At 42.1% G+C, this 21,198-nt stretch overlaps 1 protein-coding gene across 1 annotated transcript; it reads right to left on the bottom strand.

Annotated features, from left to right (window-relative positions):
* Window positions 1–449: 449 nt before the first annotated feature.
* On the bottom strand, window positions 450–21,035 carry specc1la (sperm antigen with calponin homology and coiled-coil domains 1-like a). Its single transcript, XM_073467219.1, has 16 exons — window positions 20,933–21,035; window positions 14,182–14,344; window positions 13,960–14,098; window positions 12,236–13,866; window positions 11,631–11,838; window positions 11,396–11,469; window positions 10,591–10,766; window positions 10,115–10,278; window positions 9,602–9,720; window positions 8,628–8,718; window positions 7,996–8,085; window positions 7,754–7,913; window positions 7,335–7,437; window positions 6,034–6,150; window positions 5,853–5,912; window positions 450–5,406 (listed from the first exon to the last, which is right to left on the bottom strand). The coding sequence occupies exons 2-16, from the start codon at window positions 14,305–14,307 to the stop codon at window positions 5,317–5,319; spliced, it is 3,348 nt and encodes a 1,115-aa protein (XP_073323320.1). The 5' UTR covers window positions 14,308–14,344; window positions 20,933–21,035; the 3' UTR covers window positions 450–5,316.
* Between the last annotated feature and the right edge of the window lie 163 nt (window positions 21,036–21,198).

Below are 21,198 nucleotides of genomic sequence, written 5' to 3'. Positions count from 1 at the left end.
AAATTGTTCAAGTTGTAAAGTTAGAGTTAGAACAGTTCGTAAGTGACTACCAGTGAGTAGATGAGTCCGTGTTCGCTGTGATGACGTTTAATGTTCGTGACGTCTATAGTCTCATTTAGCAACCGCCGTTTTTTAAGACACATAAGAGCTTTCTAATTAAACTGTGGGACATTTAATGATGTATTTTCTGTTGTAGAACAAACCGTGTAAATATTTTCAGCGTGTTAACTGAAAACCAATACAAAAACCTCAGACGTTGAAATGAGGGCACCAGGTGTGCAAAAATGCTAACTGATATCCAGGTTTTAAGACTACAGACTACACCACTCTATTAATCAGTGCCAGAGCCAAGTGGAAGTCAAAGCACTATATATGTTTAATCATAACTAGAAGTGGAACTTTTGTGACCCACATGTAAAGTTGAAACCACAATAATGAGAACAAACACGGCTGCTTCAACGGTCTTTTATAACTATTGCCAGAAAAAATAAAGCAACATAAAACCAGACAGCATTTTTTTTCTTTATACAACTGATTATCATCGTAGTGTGCACTTAATACTGTAGCTTAGTCCCTTTACACACACACACAAATACACACACATTTACTCATTCAGCTCTCACTTTGCCGAGGAACCATTTCAGCACTGCATGTAGTGTGATCAGGACACAAAACATCCACACCAAAACAAAACATGGCGTGGGATTGTAAAAAAAAAAAAAAAAAAGGCAACATGGAAACAAGACAAACTAAAGCAGGTTCAGTGGAATTCTCAGAGCATATTCAAGTAAACAAACGTAGCGTGATGAAGTGGACCCATTAAAGACGTAATGCACTGTTCACATTTGCTCGTTGTGGTAAAGCTATACACTCAAAGGGCATCATCTCAGGTCCCAAACAGTGTAACATGTCCCTCGTGGCTGCATCGTTTGGAGGTGGAATGTGCTTCCTAGCTTCTGCCAGCCGTCTGGTCTCTCCTCAGCAGGCCGGCCTCAGTATTCATCCAGCACTCCACATCAGCACGAGCTGGCCCTCGTAAAGTCCCAGGATCACTAAAGCGTGATCAAAACACATTCCACTTCCATCTTTCTGATCCCAGACGTTCCTGTCGGGAATGATAGAAGACGTGGGGCCAGCGGTGGAATCAAACAGAACAGGATAAATCTGTTGGCATCACAAACGCCTTCAAATGTCTTTAAATAACTCACTCGCACTCTCTCTTGTACACAAAAACAAAACTCATTGTTGCAGGCTCTTGTGCTAACTTTGTGTCACTGAATGTCTAATGCAGCTGTACACACTGTGGTGATGTGGTTGGCAGGTGGCGCAGCAGGATGTGCTTCTAAATCGAGGACAAAAATGTTGTTTCTGATGTCGCTATTGATACCAGCTGGCAGCATCATCTGATCCAGATCAAAAACAGTGTGTCATCACCTTCCCCGGACACATGAGGGGGATTCAACCAGCTTCCCTAAAACGGTTTATGAGCATGGCTCGCTATCAGTGTTCCTCAAGAGGCACAAACAAGAACAGCTTTGTTTTACAGAACTAATTTCCACACTGTGACACGCGCCTGGTGAGGAAAGATAAAAGTTTGAAATGTCACAGTATCACATGCAGAAGCCCTCGGCTAAACGGTTAAGGCAGGAAATTAGTGTGGAATAATACTACTAATAAAAAAAAGCTTATCTCAGTGCAGCTACTTACTGTATGTGTGGTAAATTCATATACACCCCGGACACACAAATAAAGCAATGACCTCACTAGAATGACTGGAAATCATGCAAATAAATACAGTGAACTTAGTATGTTGAGGCACGATAAACACAGGATAGTGTCATGTCCTGTCTATTTAGCATTTATAAGCGGTACATAAAGTTTAATAAATGGTTTATAACACATTAAAATGTAGTTATGAGCAGATATAAACGCTTATGAATGTATTTGTCAATAACTGTGGACGCCCATAAGCAGGGACGCAGTCACAGATGAGGGTGCTAAGGGGTCAGTCGATATGATGTCGTGTTTTTCATATTAATTTGAAAGGCCAGGGTAACATGTATCTAGTCGTTATTAACAATAATTTACAACAATTCGAGAACGTTTTGCACTACAGCAGGTGGCAAACTAGCTTCTGCATCCATGCCTATAAATGGAGGCTGCTGTAGAAACAAATGATGGATGAAAATAAAGTGATTAACACAGTTCCCTGGCCGATAATCGGGCCGATATTCAGCATTTTCGTCAGATTGCCGATAAAAAAATCTAATTTCAAAATGTGCTACTTTGACTCGGATGCAGCATCCTCTCACACAATGTCCCACCTACAACACTATCTGATTGGTAAAACGTCACAATTAATAGCCTATAAACACTGAAATCTTTGAATCTGCAAAGTAACTAGTGACTAGATGTATCAAATAAATGTAGTGCAGAGGAAGTTTAAAGTAGCAGAAAAGGAAAATACTCAAGTACCTCAAAATTGTACTTAAGAGCGGTGCTTGAGTAAATTGCATTGTTGGAAATTTTGACACAAAAATGTACATTTTTACTGCAAATGAATATCGGTCCTAAATATCAGGTTTCAGTCTCCTTGATTTCTAATAATCGGTATTGGCCCTGAAAAAGCCACATCGGTCGACCCCTAGATGTCATAATATCAAATATGTCTCGTTAGGAGAACTTATAATTGCAAACAAATACTATACATTTTATCAACACTTAACATGTCCCTCTAGTGTGTTATAAACCATGTAAAATTTTTGTATAATGCTTATAAATACTAAACAGGTCCAAGATTAACACTGCTGAATGAACTTGGACACATTAAATGACACTGTGTGCTACAAAGAATCTCTATAGTAATGTTAGTCATACTAGGAATTTCAAAAAACTACCTGTCTATCACAGCAGAAGTATTAACACACAAAATATGTCAATGGCACATAGAATTGTCTAATCACTCGTCTGTATTTTGTCATTTATGTGCAATGAATGATTTTTTTTGCAACATTTGCTGATGTTAAAGGAATAGTTTGACATTTTTGGGAAATACACTTATTTTCTATCTTGCTGAATGATGAGAAGACTGATGTCTCTCATGTCTGTAGGCTGCAGGTGATAAACTTAGCTGAGCATAAAGACTGGAAAAAAAGAGAAAAACAGCAAACGTGGCTCGGTACAGAGGTAACAAATCTCTCTGCCAGCGTCACTAAAGCTGCTTAAAGGTGCACTATGTGAGAAAGATCAGCAGTGACAGATTTTTTATTCCTTAACAAACTAAATAAACAAACTCTCTTTGTTTTCATGACTGAATAAGCTGAATAAACAAACTGACCTTAAAGGACACAATTTCATACTGTTTCACTTTGTTTATATTTGGCGGACCCTGCCACCTTTCTAGCTTCAAACAGTGTTCTGGGGGCCTTATTTTCCTCTGAGAACAGCTTGTTTATTCAGTTATTGCAAAGATATAATTACCTCATTAATATTGTAAATATTAAAATTCTGAGTTTGAATTTCTTCTCCAAAACTGCATAGTGCCCCTTTAACACGTTATATCTCGTTTGTTTCATTCCTACATACAACAGTACAAAGTATAAAAACTGCGGTCTTTTAGAGACTAGGGAGACTAGGTGGAGTCAGCTTTAGACAAAACGGGCTAGCTGTTTCCCCGTTTCCATTCTTTATGCTAAGCTAAGCTAAGCTAAGCTAACCAGTATCAATCTTGTCTCGTCTAACTCTCTGCAACACAGCGATAAATATATTTCCCAACAAGTTGAACTATAACTTTAATGGACCAGTTTGTAAGAAAAGCTGATTTTTGAGTCTCATTCCCACCTCATAAAAAACTGACGCTTTGGGATTGTAGGATGGGTCGGCTGCCATCCCGGGGCATCATTATTTGACGAGTTGGGAATGAGACTCAAAAATAAACTTCTCTTGGAAATAGGTCCTTTAATGTGACGCTGCATTGACCTATAAAAGTGTGGCTTCACCTCATCACATCTCTGCTGGTTTCCAAAAACATGAGCATATTTTCCCAACATTAAGTTCACAGGTGAGACACCATTTTCTCATTAGACCCCGGACAGAGGACGTGTAAGGCTCTCTGATCCAAGCAGAATTACACTCTCAATCAAAACACATTTTATCAAAAAAAATTTTTTACGTGCTCTATGTGTCTAATGTGAGAAGCCTAAGTGCAAGATGGCAAATGCAGGCCTTAAAAATGCAAATACTCATGTTATGCAGTGTACTCCATACAAACTCCATACAAATCAAATGAATATTAGTCCACCTTGATAAATCTGTGAGTGAAAAACCTTCGTATGGGTGTGTTAGTGCTGCTTGACAAAATGTGCAGTAGTGTTGTAGCAATAGCATATTTCTGTGCTTGAGAAGCAAACAGTCGCTCATGATCAGATGCTGATGTAGTAGCTGTCTGCAGCATCAGTCCGTCCTGATGACCAATTAGCCAGAAATCAACAATCAAAAGGCTCCGAAACATATTTGGCAACAACTCCTCAAATCTTCAGTTTGACACTGCCCGGAGGATTGGCCCATACAGAGAACTCATATCCTGGTCTCCTGCATCCAAACTCACAGGCACTTAATCCATTGAAATTGAGGCATGTGTATCGCACTGTAACATCTGGAAGACTTGGTGCAAAAAGGCTGTGTCTGTCTGAACTCCTTCCAGAGGGAATTTTCAGGGCTGTGGGGGAATTCCAGTATCACCGATGATTGGTTTGTTATTCTGTAGAAGCTGATGTTTTCCACAAAGTGTTCACAACCGACAAAAGAAAATACATTGTGACTATTTATGAAAATGACTCGTCTAGAACGCTGAGATTCAGATTTGCGGGAATTCCCCCTTAACACCCTGAAAACTTGGTTAACTGTCGGAATATTTGCCAGGAAAAGCCAGGTCGAAGGCACTGAGACTTTGTTTTTCATGCTGCTCCTTCAGGCGTGAACTGAGGGCAAAGATGACCTACAGGATTTCATCGCTTGTCAGTTCATACTTGGTTCACCAGCGTTACTTCTCGTCTAGTGTAACAGTAGATATACAGGCAAGCCCTTTGACTACAACTCTACACAAAGCATCTTCTATGCTGCGCCGGGAGGATGGAGTAGCTGCATGTGTCCAGCGAGGTTCTGGTCTGCCTTAAGTGTTGCTGAATACTGAGGATCGGCATGCAGCGTGACTGGGTGAGGCGTGGGGGAGGGCGTCAGTGAGGTATAACAGTTGACCGTGGGGTTGCTGAGAGCTCAGGAGGGGCTTGCGTGGCTCCGATTGTGCTGCAGGTTAAGTCAGGTCTCAAAGTACTTGTAGATGGCAGTGACGTAAGTCATGACGCTTTGCCAGTCCGGCCTCTCTGTGTGCACCATCTCATTTATGTCCTAGAACAGAGAAAGACACAGTTAACGAGCCTTGCTCAAGTACTAGCATCCTCCTCAAGGTTGTGCACTGCAGTGCTTTTGTTACACTGGTTACAATTCTCGATCGACCTCTGTGTTACATATAACCAGCCCATGCTGGACTATTTCTGGCTGAATGCAGTGACTTCCTGGAGTCCTGTCATCGCTGTGAGGAAGTCAAGGCGCTAGTTTTTGTACTGGAGGCAGAGCTAGGCTTGCTTTTCCCTCCTTTACCAGTCTTAATGCTCCGCTAAGCTAACCAGCAGCTGGCTGTAGACTGAGCAATGTCAGTGGTTGAAAAGCACATACATTACAAGTTAGGGGGAGCATATCAAAGTTGTTTTCCCTTACACCTTCTTAACACTAGGAATAAAACTTTTTCCGTTATTTATTTCAATCAAGTCATTTCAAATTGGTGTACAGCTTACCAAAGTGCATTTGATGCCCACACTTTCTGCAGCCTGGAAAGCTAAGGTGAAGTTTCTCCTCTGAGAAGAGAAAGCCAAAGTCACACACAATGAAACACACTCTAACAATAGTAATGATGCAGTGGTAATGATACAGTAATGATGGCTTAGATGTTGGGGCTTTCCTGGGAGCTCTACTTGCCTTCTCCTGGCTGGTGAGCTCCTGGTAGGGGATGTGGGCAGGCAGGTAGGTGTGGAGCACAGCACAGAAGGCCAGGCCATCATTCCAGCTGCTGCTGAAGTTTGTGATATCAATGTTCTGAAAAACAAAGCGACAATCCCTGTAAACTTTGATTTAACTCGACAGAACATTTACAGTCCAGGACAAAAATCGATGGAAAACCAATTTCTGGGCCTCACCCGGGCTAACAGGATACAACATTTATCCCAGGCCGTGAATGTCACTGCCAGCCAAGGTGCATTAAAGGCTTTCACCATCCCTTTCAACAATAAATTCAGCGGTCACAGAGCCATTTAAAATGATTTAAGCACAAAGAAGATCCTTATCACATTTATCATATTTTCCACTATCACCTGCCCTCTGCAGGGATGACTGTGAATCTATGACAACAAACAACCACGAAGGTTAGACGCTAAAATCTCCTCAGTGTCACTACTATAACCTCGATAGTGCCCAATGATTGAGACAAACAATCATGTTTTTGTCAGACAGGTAATTACAAGATGTGTTAAATGTTGCGCACTTCCTGGAGAAGACCTGAGGTGCCATGGAGACCAAGAGAGGTAAACATCACTTCAATATGGCAACTGTTGATCGTCATTTTAGCACCACTCATTTCTAGGTCAATGCTTGGACATTTAATGTCTCAGCACAAGTTTACATAAACAGTCTCCATCAAACTGGACTAAACTGACAAGAAAAGTCAAGGGAAGGGACACACCTCAACTCAGGAGAGTTTAAGTTATAATCCTAAAGGTTTTCATGAAATCAAACCTTGTTTAGGAGTGTACTAATCAGCTTTTTTTCCCTGTTTTTTCCTATTTCCTAATTGTCAGCATTTTCTGACAACTAAAGAGTGTGAAATATTACAGGGAGCGATGAAACAAGGAGCCACCAGTGGGCTCTGGCATGAAGGCACTCTGACTAACATAACTGCTGTTATGTGGCAAACATGAGATCAGATTGAGGTTCCTCATGACATGATGGAAAAAGGCAGATTAGTAACTGACTTAAAACAATACAAGTTTTTCAGTTTACTCTGTAACTGGTGTGGAGAGGAACGGAAAGATATACGGGCAGAAAAGCACAGGCTGTGCGCTCAGGATCGCTGAGATGAAATGTTTGTGCGCAGAGAGAAAAAACGCTGCATGTGCGTCTTGTCTCTATAACAAAAATATCTTGACAATCGTGCTGTATGATGGGCGCTGCGCCTTTTCTCTGGGCGAGCGTCTGCGGCAGCTGGTGGCAGGACAGGAACCTACCTGATATCCCTCTGTCTTTTTCTGGCACCACTTTAGCAAAGCGTTTCTCTTAGAGCCTCCATATTCTCTGGCCAGTGCTGACAGCGGGTCCTTTCTCTCTTCTCTGAAACACAGAAGAGACATGTAAGCAAACACTCTGCTACTGCTTTAAAAGATTTACCGAGTCAGTGAGGCAAACAGATGGAGCATGTTTGCTTAATGAGCTATGGAAGCTGTCAAGAGCTGTGTGTTTTGTCAAAGGAGACCAATCACAGCTACAGTATGAAGAGGTGATGTCACACCGGTAACCGGCAGACTGACAAGAATGAAAACAGAGACTTTAAAGTGCGAGCACAATTGTTGCTTGTAGGCAAATAAACCATCCAAGTTTTACCAGTGAGTACAACATAAAGGTGAGTCAGTGCCCCTGGAGGTAATACCTTAGGCGGCTGCGTGCTGTGGGGGTGATGGAGGCAGTGGGGGAGGACGATGACAGGGAGAGCGGGGAGGAGGCAGCACTCATAGCCATCAGGGAGGTGGAGGAGGCTCCGTCTGAAGCTGACATGTCCCTCTTTATCTCCTCACTGCTCCGCCGGGACACTGTTCAGGACAGCGGAGACGATTATAGACTCCATTCTTTGGTAACACACTAAGTTTGTAGAACTTAACGAGCATCTCTAACCTGAAATTGACTTAGTGGAGTCCATGTTGGAGACCCTCTGGAGGGCAGATGGAGGCCGGCTAGCTGAGGTTCCCCTGAGAAGGTGCTCAGCTGCGGATACATCACAGTATTTACATCACATACAGTACGAGTGTTTCTATAAGGGGCTTCCTCTGACGTAACAGGGTCAGTAAAGAGCCACATTCCAGACCCTCGCAGTTCAGGGAATACCGGCAAATGAGGCTGCCTCGTCCGGCAGGAAAACAATAAATCAGAGAAAAATAAATGGAACGATGGAGGCTATGGTCAGATCTGCACGTTCACATGAAACACTTGAACTCATTACTGGTGAGAATGAACTGAGGGAAATTCTGCAGTATGTGGTGGCTCATTATTTCCCTCTTATCATCCACTCGAGTGTTTTGATTAGCTTAAACATGATGTCAACATACAGTTGAGTAGAACTAACTCTGAGCTCCAGGGTCTCATGAGAGAGGGCATAGCCTACTCCAGTTAATCATTAAGATGTGATGTAGAGGACAAAGTACTCTGGCCTTTCTGCCCCATATTTCACAGTACATTATTCTGCCATTTTACAGATTTATATCTGCATTTCTGCATTTCAGAGATTACTGTTGTGAAGACTGCCTCACCTGGCATGCTGATGTCTGTGTAGCTGGGCCTCTTATCACTGAGGGAGGAGAGCGGCTTGGCTGCTGACATAGACCCACTTATGGAGTGTCTCTGAAATGACAGAGCAAAAACAACTTTATTCACTTATGGAAAATATAAATATTTCTGAGTTTATATTGTTACCTCATTAATATTGTAAACATAAAAAATCTTCTCCAAAACAACATAGTGCCCCTTTAATAAGAAAAGTGCAATAAACCAAAAAGTTCAAAGAAAATCAAGTATCTACTTTTTTTTTTGAGAGACAGTTTTCTTTTATTGGTTTAGACAATTCTCCCACTTCTTAAACTAGGAGTACAAACTGAATCTGAAAAACGCATCGTCACAAAGCTGAAAACCGAGCTCATTAAAAGCTGACGTTTTGAAAATATTAGATTTTCACAGGACAGCAACAAACTGGAAAATATGAGTATGATTAATTCTGGTTATTTCTAGAGATGCGCGATATGTTGTATATCAGGTCGATAATTTATCAGAAAATCTTATTATGAGCTATTCATAAACTACAGGTTATATGCTTCTTTTTTGAAAATACAAAAATATAAACCTTTTGGGTATCTTATCAGCTTAAAAAAAAATCCTTTTTATTTAACCTAGAAGTTATATTATACCATCTATAATGTATGTTCATAGTGTTAATAACAAAATTAATGTTGACTGGAGTTTTTGTCTTATTTATATTGTTTATATTGTTCCTAATGCAATATTACTTATACTTTCTACTTATTATTAATTGATGCTCTCTATTTTTGCTTTCTCCTTTGCTGCTGAAATAATGCAAATGTCCCCGTTGTGGGACTAATCAAGGATTATCGTATCGTATTGTGTCTTAATTAAGTTCCTAACCAACTACTTAACAGTGTGAAATGGTAAGATGCAGTGACACAGAGACAAAATAAAATAACATATTCATACAAAGCCTTTCCTCCTGTACCTGTATGGGTGAGACAGCAGCTGCTGGGGGCGTCTTCATGGGACTGGGGCTGAGGGGGGTGCGTGGTATTGGGGTAGCTGACGCTGTTGGAGTCACGGAGGCACCATTGGTAGGTGGACCTGTGTTAAGAGTGAGAAGGAACCAACACATAAAGCTCAGTGTAGACCTGCTTCACACACTTGACCAAATACACTCCTTATGTCAAGGACTGTTTGGGGGTCTTGTCGTAAAAGTTCCTTCTGTATGGATAAATGCTGAAATTTATGTAATTAATTATCTTACTGCAAAATAAATAGAATAAACACAAGTTTTCTTTGATAATCTAATCAAAAACTTAAATTAATGCAAAAGTATTGTTGAAAGCTGATGCAGACCTAAATCAAGAAGCATCTTGACAAATGACTAAACTTTTGTTGCATTGTCACCATTTGGGAATATAGAAAAGCCATTAAGGCAAATTATTATTAGGACAAGCAGCAATATGTAAAAGTGAGAAATTGTGGTTTATGGTACCTTGTGAGGCACTGTCGAAGCTCTTGATGAGTGTTTTGACGGTGGGTGAGGGCTCCGAGGAGGTGGAGGATCGGCGGCTGAGACCCATCCCCTGTCTGAGCGCAGCCAGGTCCCTCTCCACTGCATTCATGTAGTTATACACTCTGCCTCTCTCCTCGTCCTGCCTGGAATACAAACAGTGCTTAACTTAGCATGTACACCCAGAGCTCCTACACTGTCTATTTCTACACACTGGTTTGAGAGGGACTTACATTGTAGGAACAATTAAGGTGAAATTGTAATTGAAAAGAAACCCATTTATCATTTGGTCTGCAAAGGAAGTTTATCAATCGTGGGATTCATCAAAGATAAATGAATGTAAACACTGCTACAGAGCATTCAGAATCATAATCAGATTAAATCTTCCCTGATTTTGTTTACAAACAGAAGAAGGACGATGTCAGCGTGACCGTTGGGGCTCTCTGTGAGTCTCTTACTTGCGGCTCTTGACCTCGTCCAGCTCTTTGCTCAGTTTCTCGTTCTTCTCCTGGGCTTCCTGTAGCCGGCGCCGCAGATCTCCAATTTCTTCCTGTGCTTCGGACTTGATGTCATTAGCAATGACAACAGCTGTCTGCAGATCAGCCTGGAACTGACGCCACTCCATCGACTCTTCCTGCACAAACACACAGCAGAGTTCAACATTACTTAGGCTAAATGATACACTGGATTATTTAAGCACTATTAATGATTTTTGTTTGGCCACTAGGCATTCGAACAAGCTGCAACATCTCACATGTGGTGAATGTGTTTGCAAACAGCACCCAGCAGACACGGAGAGACATAAGCATTAATTTAGAGTCTTGTTTCTCGCCACATGATTAATGGAAGTCCAACATTCACTGTCCTTGGAGTTCTGCTTTTGTCTCCACCAACTCCTAGAGACATATCTGGATCTTAAGCTGCTAGATGCTCCATTATGTTAAAGTGAAAAATCCAGGTCTTTTGATGTGGGGTTGTAGGTACTTATCCCTTGTCAGCGTATTACCAGCAGTAAATGACTGTCAGCTCTCCCCCTGCGTGGAGAAGCAGCGCGTAGCACCGACAGGGAAGAAGAGCATTGTACTGCTTAATGTCATCAACAGCAAAGCGTAAGTGTGTGCAACATCTCGAACATTTTTGGCACTTTACATTGCTGTCAGACAGCCCTTTCCTTTGGCACAACATTCCTTCAACCGTATCATCAGGTGGTGGTCAGGTGATAATTCTCTGTGAGTTTGTCATTACAGGCAACAAGCAACTTACCCTCAGTCTGCGGTGGAGAATCTTAATCTCTCTCTCCATGTCATGCTTCTGGTCCTGCAGCTTCTTCACAGAGTCTGAAATAGGAGGTAAATACATACCGGTGGTATTAATGCCAACAGGCCACAAAACAGACTGACTCAGCACCTCACATATCTTACTACTATTACAGAAAGTTTGACAAACACTCGATGGTAAGTTGTCTATCACAGCAGCTATGTTTCACAAAAGATCTTACTCTCGAGGTCAGTGATGATGAGGTTGTCGTGGAGTTTAAGGGCTCGGTGCTGCTCCACCTCATCCTCCAGCTCAAAGATGGTTTCCTTCATGTCTGCGATCTCAGTCTCTTTCTCCTGCAGATCCATGCGCTGCTTCTCCAGTGCGCGCTCCTGCTCAGCCATCTGCTGCTGCACCTGCCCCTGGAAGTCCCTGTATTCCCTGTCCAGCTGCACACACAGGAAGAGGATTAACCTTCATTTCATTAACAAGCTAGCAGCTAATTAGCTGACCAGTAGTGTCATACTGTTTTTATTGATAGAGATATATTGGGTACCACGTCCTAACTGCACATCTGCACAGTAGTCATCTGCCTAGTGTTGTGGAACATGTACCACTTATTGCTGAAAGGTAAGACTCTGGAGACTTTTGTTTTCAAAGTCAAATCTGGCTCTTCTCCATAGTAAAAGAGGAACTCATTTTGGTGCCCCAAAAACTCTATGCTCCAGTTCTGGCACCCTAGATTGAAGTTTAGGTCAAACACATTAATTTAGCATCTTATGGTTTCAGGATATTTATGCCCTGCTTGATTTTACATCTCAGAGTCTCTCACAAGTTTTAACTTACCTTACTGAAAGTCTCCTGCAGTCGGGTGAGGTCACTGTGTGCTTGTTCCAGGTCCTCCTGCAACTTCGCCGCCTTAGCCTCAGCCTCTTCCTTCCCCAGACGGACTCCTTCCAGCAGCTGGCAGATGTCATTTTTGTCCCCCGCGGTGTGAAGAGAGTACAGCTCGGCCACCCTCTGCCTCTCCTGGTCCAGCTGGGCTCTGCAGCGGTTCAGCTCCGCCTGGTCGCTGCTCACAGCTGCCTTGTACTCCTCAACTGCAGCCGCCATGGCAACTCGGCCTTGTCTCTCTGACTCCATGATGCGTTCCATCTGGTGGTTCCTCTCCTTCAGTGCTCCGATCATCTCCTGGGCCTCAGCATTGTCCTGCTCAGCCATTTTCAGTGTGTTGGACAGATGTTGTTGAACCCCCAGCAGCTGCTCTCTCTCAAAGCGGGCATTGTCTGCCAGGTCTGAGTAACGCTGCTCCAGCTCCATGTAGCGGCCACTCTTGATGTCCTCCTCCAACACGTACGATATGTGATGCTCATCGAGCAGAGAGCGCAGGTACTCAATCTGTCGGCCGTACAGCTCCAGCTTGTCGCTCTGCTGGCATAAGGAGTCCATGAGGATCACCTTCTCTTCACCTAGCCGCTCGTTCTCTCCGTTCAGCTCCTGAGTGATTTGCTGCAGGTCGGCCAGCTCCTGTAGCGTGGCCTGGAGCTCCTCAGCAGTGCTGTGGTGGTTCTCCTCCATCTGGTGGATGCGTTCTGTCAGACAGGCCACCGACACCTCACTGGCGTTGCCGCTGCTGCCCCTCCGCGAGCGCTCCCTGCTAGGCGCACATTCCGACTCAGATGATGACGAAGCTCCGGAGGGGGCGTCCAAAGCATCATCACTAGAGGTGACGGCCTGGTAGACTTCGCTGGATTCACTGTCGAGGTTGTCTGCTGAGCCTCCGTGCTGGTGTCCTGTGAGCAGATCCTCCAAAGAGCCGGGGGCAGAGCCTTCCACTGAGGAGGTCAGTGTGCCTGTTCCTCCACCATCACTCTGCCCGCTGCCCGCTGCCAGGTCCGGGCTCAGGGAGGCGTAGTTGAACAGCTTGTCAGAGCCATCCAGCCTCTGCTCCAGAGAGAAGCCCAGCGCATTGAGCCGATCTTTCAGCATCCGGTTCTCGCTCTTCAGCAGGTTGAGCTCCTCTCTGATGGCCTGGTTCTGCTCTTGTAAGAGAATCAGAGTGGACTCCACGTCAGCTGCTGTGATGGCTGAAACGTGGGGCTTCTCCTCCTCCCCAGCTTCTTCCTGCGGCGGTGCTTCCTGTCCTCCCAAACCAAGCTGGGCCCTCATGTCTCTCAGCTCACTGCGGAGGTGGAGGATCTCCACATCTTTGCTTTTCGCCAAACCCAACAGGTCTTTTACTTTGGCCTCCAGAGCCACCTTATCACTGATCTGACCATCTGATTTAGACTTGCTCATACGACCCTCAGATTCTGCAAGGATCTGGCTGCGAGATCGCTTCCCTGCAGCCACATCGCCTGCTACAGTCCCAGACACCGATTGCTTCTTATTGGCTGAGGTCCTTGATGTCCGGAGACGGTCTCGTGATGAATTTGGCTCTTTAGAAACCGAAGATGTCGTACGCTTAGATGAAGTACCTGGTGATAGAGAAAAGGGTCATCCTTACAATTCCAGAAATGCAACATTCAAACAGAGCAAAGAAAAATGTAAACAGGGAATATTAGACGCACCTGACGTTGTCTTTGGCTTGCTATCTAGGTTGCTAGCTGTTGTCCCAATGGAGGCAGTCCTCTTGGTCTTGCTGACAGCATTACTTGATGCAGGATTCCCTCCGGCCATAGCTGCTAAAAGGTCATCATTGCTTTTCACCTGGAAGTACAAAATCCAATAAATTCACATCAATAAAATCAACTTGATCAGCTCTAGTTGGTCCATCACGCGTTGAGTCTTACCTTCGACAGAGCTGCTGTGGAGCTGGTCTTGGCTGCAGGCTTTCCGGTCCCAGCGGTAGCCACGGCCTCTGCCTTCCCTCGATCTCCGCTTCCCTTACCCACCGCTGGTCGGACCGACTTCTTCATACTGAGCTCTCTGACACCGATACATTTAAAGCTCAATCTGTGCACAAAGGAGGGAGGAGAAAGGTAACATATGTCAGTGCGCAGAGTGATAGCTCCAGTTTTCCATGGAAGAGAAATTCTTTCCACAGACGTTATTCCCAAAACACTGAGACCACACTGAACAGCAGAGCACTTCTAGAAAACGTGCTTCTCTCCGTCTGTCTCTGTAATTTGAAGTTTATTCTCGATAGTTGGCGTTTGGGAGGGAGTGGATAATTTCACTGATTCCCCTAATCCCTATAATGATACGTTCACACAGATTACGCAGTTTTAAAATGTTTATTTATATTCACATCATGACACATGGACACTTGTGTGGTACTTGCAATTTAAATAATTGTGTCCTCACTGCAGTTACATTTGGTAGCTGTTAAGACAGCTGCAGGGGACCACCCCAGATACAGGAATGTAGGATAAACACTGAAATAGAGGCTTTCAAAGGCCAACCAGTATCTCCACTAGATGGCTCTCGTGTTTGTGATAGTTCAGTCAGTTCAGAGTTTCACATCTCTGTCAGTTGCAACGACACTGATAGAAGAGTACTGACTGAAGAGTTAAAAGTGGCACTATGTACTGAAGAAATTATAGCTCAGAATTTTTTATATTTACAATATCAATGAGGTAATAATATAAACTCAGTGTCAAGGGACAGTCTGTATGTGTTTGCTCATATTGAAGGGGGGTTCCTGACCTTATGAAATGTCACATATTGTCTTTTCTATGAAATATGACCGAGGTTCGTCCTTCACAGAAACAGACTTCAATCAAATACATGTGTCCTTTTAAGGAATAAATTATTCCGTGCATTCTCACTATGAATAAATGGGCCTGTGGGGTTAACTTACTTTTAATTTTCATGCTTTTTCAGAGACTTCAAAACTCTGACAAGAAACAACTTCTGGGTGAATTACTAAATACTGTCAGCAGCTTTAAAAAGGGGCACGTTGAAGTTTTTGGAGAAGAAATTCAAACTCAGAATTTTAATATTTACAATATTAATTAGGTAATAACACAAACTCAGAAATATTTATTTTTTCCATAACTGAATAAACAAGCTGTTCTCAGAGGAAAATAAGGTCCCAGAACACTGTTTGAAGCTAGAAAGGTGGCAGGGTCCGCCACATATAAACAAAGTAAAACAGTATGAAACTGTGTTGTCCTTTAAGAGCCGTTTGTTTATTCTGTTTATTCAGTCATGAAAATGAGGAGAGTTTGTTTATTTAGACGTAAAAAAATCTTTCTCTTCTGATTAAAATATGTTCCCCAAAATTACATAGTGCACCTTCAATCAGTGCAGCTTTCTGTATATATTTATTTGTGGGAAGAATGTGCTTACAATCCTCAATCAACTCACCAGCACAAACAAATCAAACAGATCTGCAGGACAGGATTTTTCTAGCATTATGTAGAATAATCATCAAGCCCAAAAAAGGGAAAAGTAGATTCCTTCACAGATCAAAGTGAAGTATTTTGTGAGGCCGCAGTTACAAAGTGTTACTGGGCAACCGATGTCTGATGCGCTAGATTTCATCTTGCACTGCCAAGAAATCATTTCGTGCCATGTTTGTACTCATCACAATTGCTCTATTTAAACAACTTGACAACCCAGAAAATATTCAAAATAACAATTTAATGGGGGCAAATTCTTGAGTGTAATTTGCTGTGCTGCATTTCAAACTGTGTATTGGATTTATCCTAAAATTGTTTCATATGAGGCACCTAGAACTGTGATGAAGTTAATAAACGGTGTTCATTTGGCAGCGACCAAGGTGTCGAAACTGGCTGCGACCACATCAGAAAAGCTTGTGTAAAACACAGAAGGCTTTATTCAGTACCGTTCACATGTTGCGTGCAGGTCTGAAGCAAACCTGACTTGTTGCCACGATAGCAAGAAAAGTGATTTGGGACACAGCTGGAGACAAAGAGTAAGTACTTTAGCACAGACTTGGATGACTTGGAGCTCTTTTTGCCCTAAGGCTCTTAAGAGGAAAAATTGAGCTGAAGTTATTTACTGTTCACAGGAAATCCAGCTACAATCCATCTCTGAGTCAGACATCTGTTGTTTTCTTGAGTGCAAGTTTGTTGTTTGGATATGGAAATAAAGAGAGTTAAATATCAGCAGGAAATCAAACTTTAAATAGAACAGTGTGAGAAGCTGGTAGAAGGAGCATAAATGTTTGGACAAACCACTGCCTGAAACCTTTCCTTGAATCTAAGCTAAATAAATACACACAACCAGGATGAAATAATATTTAAAAATCTGATGCAGCTGGAGCAGAGCGAGATCTGTACACAAAAACTCACATCTGATCCTGATACACCCAAAGAATCCAAAATAACCTGTTACTAAACCACAACTGCACATTATTCAAAAGGAGATACGTTTCTAATAGATTTCAGCTGTGTTTCTTTGGTACAGGTGTTCCTTTAAATCCGTCATGTTGCACAAAATCTTCCACTTCGAGCGCACTGAGACCTGAAGGTGGTTCATTTTTTCCCCACAGAGACAATATTTTTTGGCTTACTTATTATTTCTGTCAGCCTAGCCTTGGCCTCGAGTGACACAAAGCGAGAAGTGTTTAGCTACATGTAATTCATATGACCAAACCACAAAAACACTGCCCTTTACGAAGAGTCATGAGGAGTTTGACTGGACTTGGGAGATAAAAATGTGTATTTGTCAAGTTGCATAACAAGCTTACAAAAACTGTTGTTCTTGTTAAATTGCTATTTACAGCCACAGAATACGTGTCACATACCATCAGACCACCAGATGGTTATGCGCAAGTTTACAAAGAGCCGCAAGCAAACAAAAGAAACAATCTTCCCTGCCTCATGTGGAGGAAATGGCAAATAATGTGTCTCAGCTGGTTCGACTACTTTTTCTGTGCATCCACAGCCCCACAGGCCTCACCTTATTTGGAAGCTTCTTCATTACATGGCCATACTTTGCAGACATGAGAAAATACACAATCTCACAGTTCACACTACAGGTTGCCCAGACCTTTAGAAAAAAATTGTTTGGAAAGCTTTTGCTGTCTTCGCGTGTCTTCTCATTTTTAACGCAAACCTTTTTGGCACAAAAAAAAAAAGATTATTAAAAATGTTTATCAGCACCACTGCAGCTGCTGGACTAATATTGGACTATGCCATGCCAGCAAGTAAGAAACATCTCCAGCTGAAGATACAGGACAATCAATATGACTCAGCTGGTTGGAGAATATATCCTGACCCTTCCCAACCATACCTGTCTTTGCACAGCTGACTTTATCCTGCCTGTGCACGCCATAACACACATGTTTTTCAGGGCATTTACCCTGAGTACTGACATGTGTGCTCAACAACTAGCCAGCTTTCTGAATAGCTGAATGTGTGTCAAAGCAGATGTCTGAAGCGGTGAGCTGCGAGCTGGAGTTCAGCTCTTTTCATTGGATCTGAATAGATATGGGATCGCCGGCTGGGGACCAAAAGTGCAGCTAAATGGGGCAGCTGCCTTTTCTTTCACTCTCTGACTTTGTGAAACTAGTGCAGAGATATTTCAGTGTGTATCATTTTAATGACTCTCACAACATTCATACTACACAAAGTAAAATGTTTCCTGCTTATAAAACTAACCATTTTTATTCCATCTGCAATTTGTCTTTTAAATTCTCTGGGGATGTTTTTATTGATTTTACTGTTTTTTATTTATTAACATTTTCTATTTATTAAAGATTATTTTATTCCACTGAACTCCTTGGCATATATTATTGTATTATTCTCTAATTAGTCATCTATTTTTGTGTCTACATGTTACTGTATGTTTTAGTATGTGTGCAAGGCAAGCTGTTCCCCCTGTGGGATTAATAAAGTTGTCTGAATCTGACATACAACAACATTGGGCTGATTGTCCATGACATCATGATATATTCTTGCTTAAATATAGCTAAAATCTTATAAACATTACACAGAAATGAGCCCATGGGTTTGTACACCAATAGCAGACATTTTCCTTAAGAATTTGTCAAGGTGTTTCTTTGACAACTGCATTAATCTTCTGAGGAGGAAGAGTAATTACAAATATAATCAACCACAAGGATGTGATCATGTCAAATGTAAGAATTTTGCCAATTTAATGTAGAAATTAGGGGTCGACCGATATGGCATTTCCAGGGCCGATACCGATTATTAGAAATCAAGGAGACTGAAAAATGATATTTGGGACCGATATTCATTTACAGTAAAAAATGAAAATCTTTGTGTCAAAATTACAGATAACCAGTTATGAAATAAGTACAATTTACTTAAGTACTTTTCTTAACTACAATTTTGAGGAACTTCGCTTGAGTATTTCCATTTTCTTTTTCTTCTTATACATACTCTCCACTACATTTATGTGAAAAATTCACTTACTAGTTACTCTGCAGATTCAGATTATTCAGTGGTTTTTAGATCTATACTAATCTAACTAACATGTTACCAATCAGATATTGTTGTGGGCGGGACATAATCTGGAAGTAGCACAATTTTAAATTAGTTTATTTTATCTGCAATCTGACAGAAAAATCACAGATTCCGATAATCAGAAAATGATGAATATCGGCCCAGATAATCGGCCATCGCCGATAATCGCTCTAGCCCGAGTAGAAATATCCATCTCTGTTCATCAGCTGCTATGAGAGGAAGGAGATTGTCAACAGAACGATTTACATGTGCAAAACACACTCTGTGCTGCTCCTCACGAGGCTACAATCCAGTAACACTTGTCCTGATTCAAATTAAAAAGAGCTACAGTATTTGATTTCAGTGTAAATGAATCCAATGGATCTGATCCAAGGCTGACTGAAGGAACAAGTGCGTGTAGTGTTCCTTCACAGACAGCTGAACAAAGCACGAGACCGCGACAGAGGACGCAGAAGAAACAGTCTGTGAGGAGAAAGAGGTGGGGGTAGCAGATCTCTAGTAACTCATTAATACCCCTTCCCTGCTCTCCTTCCTTATTCATGCTTTAACTGCGGGGAGGCACTTCCTTCCCATAACATAAGCTTCCTGTGGTGGCGTCTCCAGTAAAAACCCTACAAGGGGTGACTGTGTGTGCAAGGACAAGCAGGCACCAGTCTGCCTGAAACAGAGCAGACACTGTCAAACTCTGAATTTCGTTTGCTGATATATACCTCACTATTAATACACAAGACAGGAACACAAAAGCTATTGTTATTATGTAGCTTTCAGTCAAATCAGTCTCCAATTTCAGTATTTCTACTACTACTACTACTACTACTACGCTGACAATTGTAGAAACAAGACCAACCACAGCTGCAATATCTAAGTAAAAGATTTATTGAGCTATGGCGTGTTTGGAAGTCATCACTCACCTTCCACTTCAATAAACACACTATGTGGAAGAGTTATCATGCCCAGAATAGTGAATAAAGTGAATCAAGTTTATTTAATTTAATCAAACTAAGCACGAGTTTGGTCCTGGCAGAAGAGTTTGTCTTGGAAATACATTTCTTCCTTCGCTTGGCGGCAAAGTTTCCAAGACTGGAGATTTTCCCACAAAAAATATTTTTGTAAAAAGCAAACCTCTGATCTGGCACAGCCGAGAAGGAATATCTCATAAATATATCTCCTGGGCATTGATTTAAGGAGTGGGCTGTGACATATTGCTCTTTGCAAAATCTTTCCAGGAAAGTTAGGAAACATCTGTGGTCATCTTTGTTTGAATAGAAAGAGGATGATTTAGTGAAAATTACGTTTTGGGCCGACCAAAAGCCACTGACAAGCTGCAACATCAGTTTGCTGTTGACTCTTCTGGGGGGATGGCAAATTTACATTGTTCTGGGCTACACCTACATTAGCAGCACCACGGCTAGCATTTGTCCAAACAGTGTGTCATTAAACTACACAACCACACACTTTTCCAACCAAACCGTTTGAGTAAAGACAGCTACCAGACTCTATGAAGTAAACAAATGTTGTTATTATCATTAAAGAGACCAAATGGCAACTTTAAACCCAGGAGATAACCCAGCTAGCTAGCTAGTTAGCTACAAGGTCAGGAACGCAGGGAATCTGTGTAAATTGACTTCCTGTTTCGACTTTCACAACAAAGGCACCGCTAGACACGTAAGCACAACCCGGCATAAAAAACATTGCTGGAGTTAAACGTAAATCTAATCTACATCTAAATTAGCTATGGAAAAAGCTTCATGCAGCAATATATGTCTTAAACACAGTTAATATTAATGCACATAAGGCTGTGAATGACACAGAGGCTATGTCAACACATCGTGAAGACTTATTTTGAAATAATTCATAGCATGCCTCCATGTTGTTTTTTCTAGCTTGACAGATGGCAAAAAAAAAAAAAATCTGTTTTCAGGGCTAAAACAATAATTATCATGCTGTTTCACACAAACAAAATGAACAGCTTGGGTCCGTGGAGTTAATGTAACTTCAGAGTTGTTTGGCGCATTTATTTTCAGTCAGTTAATTCATCTCAGCTTAGAAAAGCTAAGGTTGCTAATGCTAGCGTTTGGCTAACAATGTTAGCATAGCCGGCAAAAGACAGCGCTCTGTCAGTAAACTGTTACAACATTCATACCTGAGGTTCTCCTGATTTTGCTGTTTGATAGGTTGACATATGTCCGATGGATGTTCATTTGCGGGCGCTCACAGTTCACTAGTCCTCCACTTGAGACGGCAGGCAGGCAGACAGCATCGGTTTCGGATGTCAGCCCCTTTCTGCTGGCAGCAGCCGGATGATCCTCTGTCCCCTCCTCTGGTTGCATCATCTCAGCATCCCCCCTCTGCACAGGAGGCACCGTTTACTGCCTTCAGGGTGGGTAAATGTTAGTGTCTCAAAATGAG

The sequence above is a fragment of the Pagrus major genome, chromosome 5 (genome assembly GCF_040436345.1).
Source record: "Pagrus major chromosome 5, Pma_NU_1.0".
Classification (NCBI taxonomy): Eukaryota; Metazoa; Chordata; class Actinopteri; order Spariformes; family Sparidae; genus Pagrus; species Pagrus major.
The sequence above is the reverse complement of the archived record's forward strand: the minus strand, read 5'-3'. Positions and strand labels throughout refer to the sequence as shown.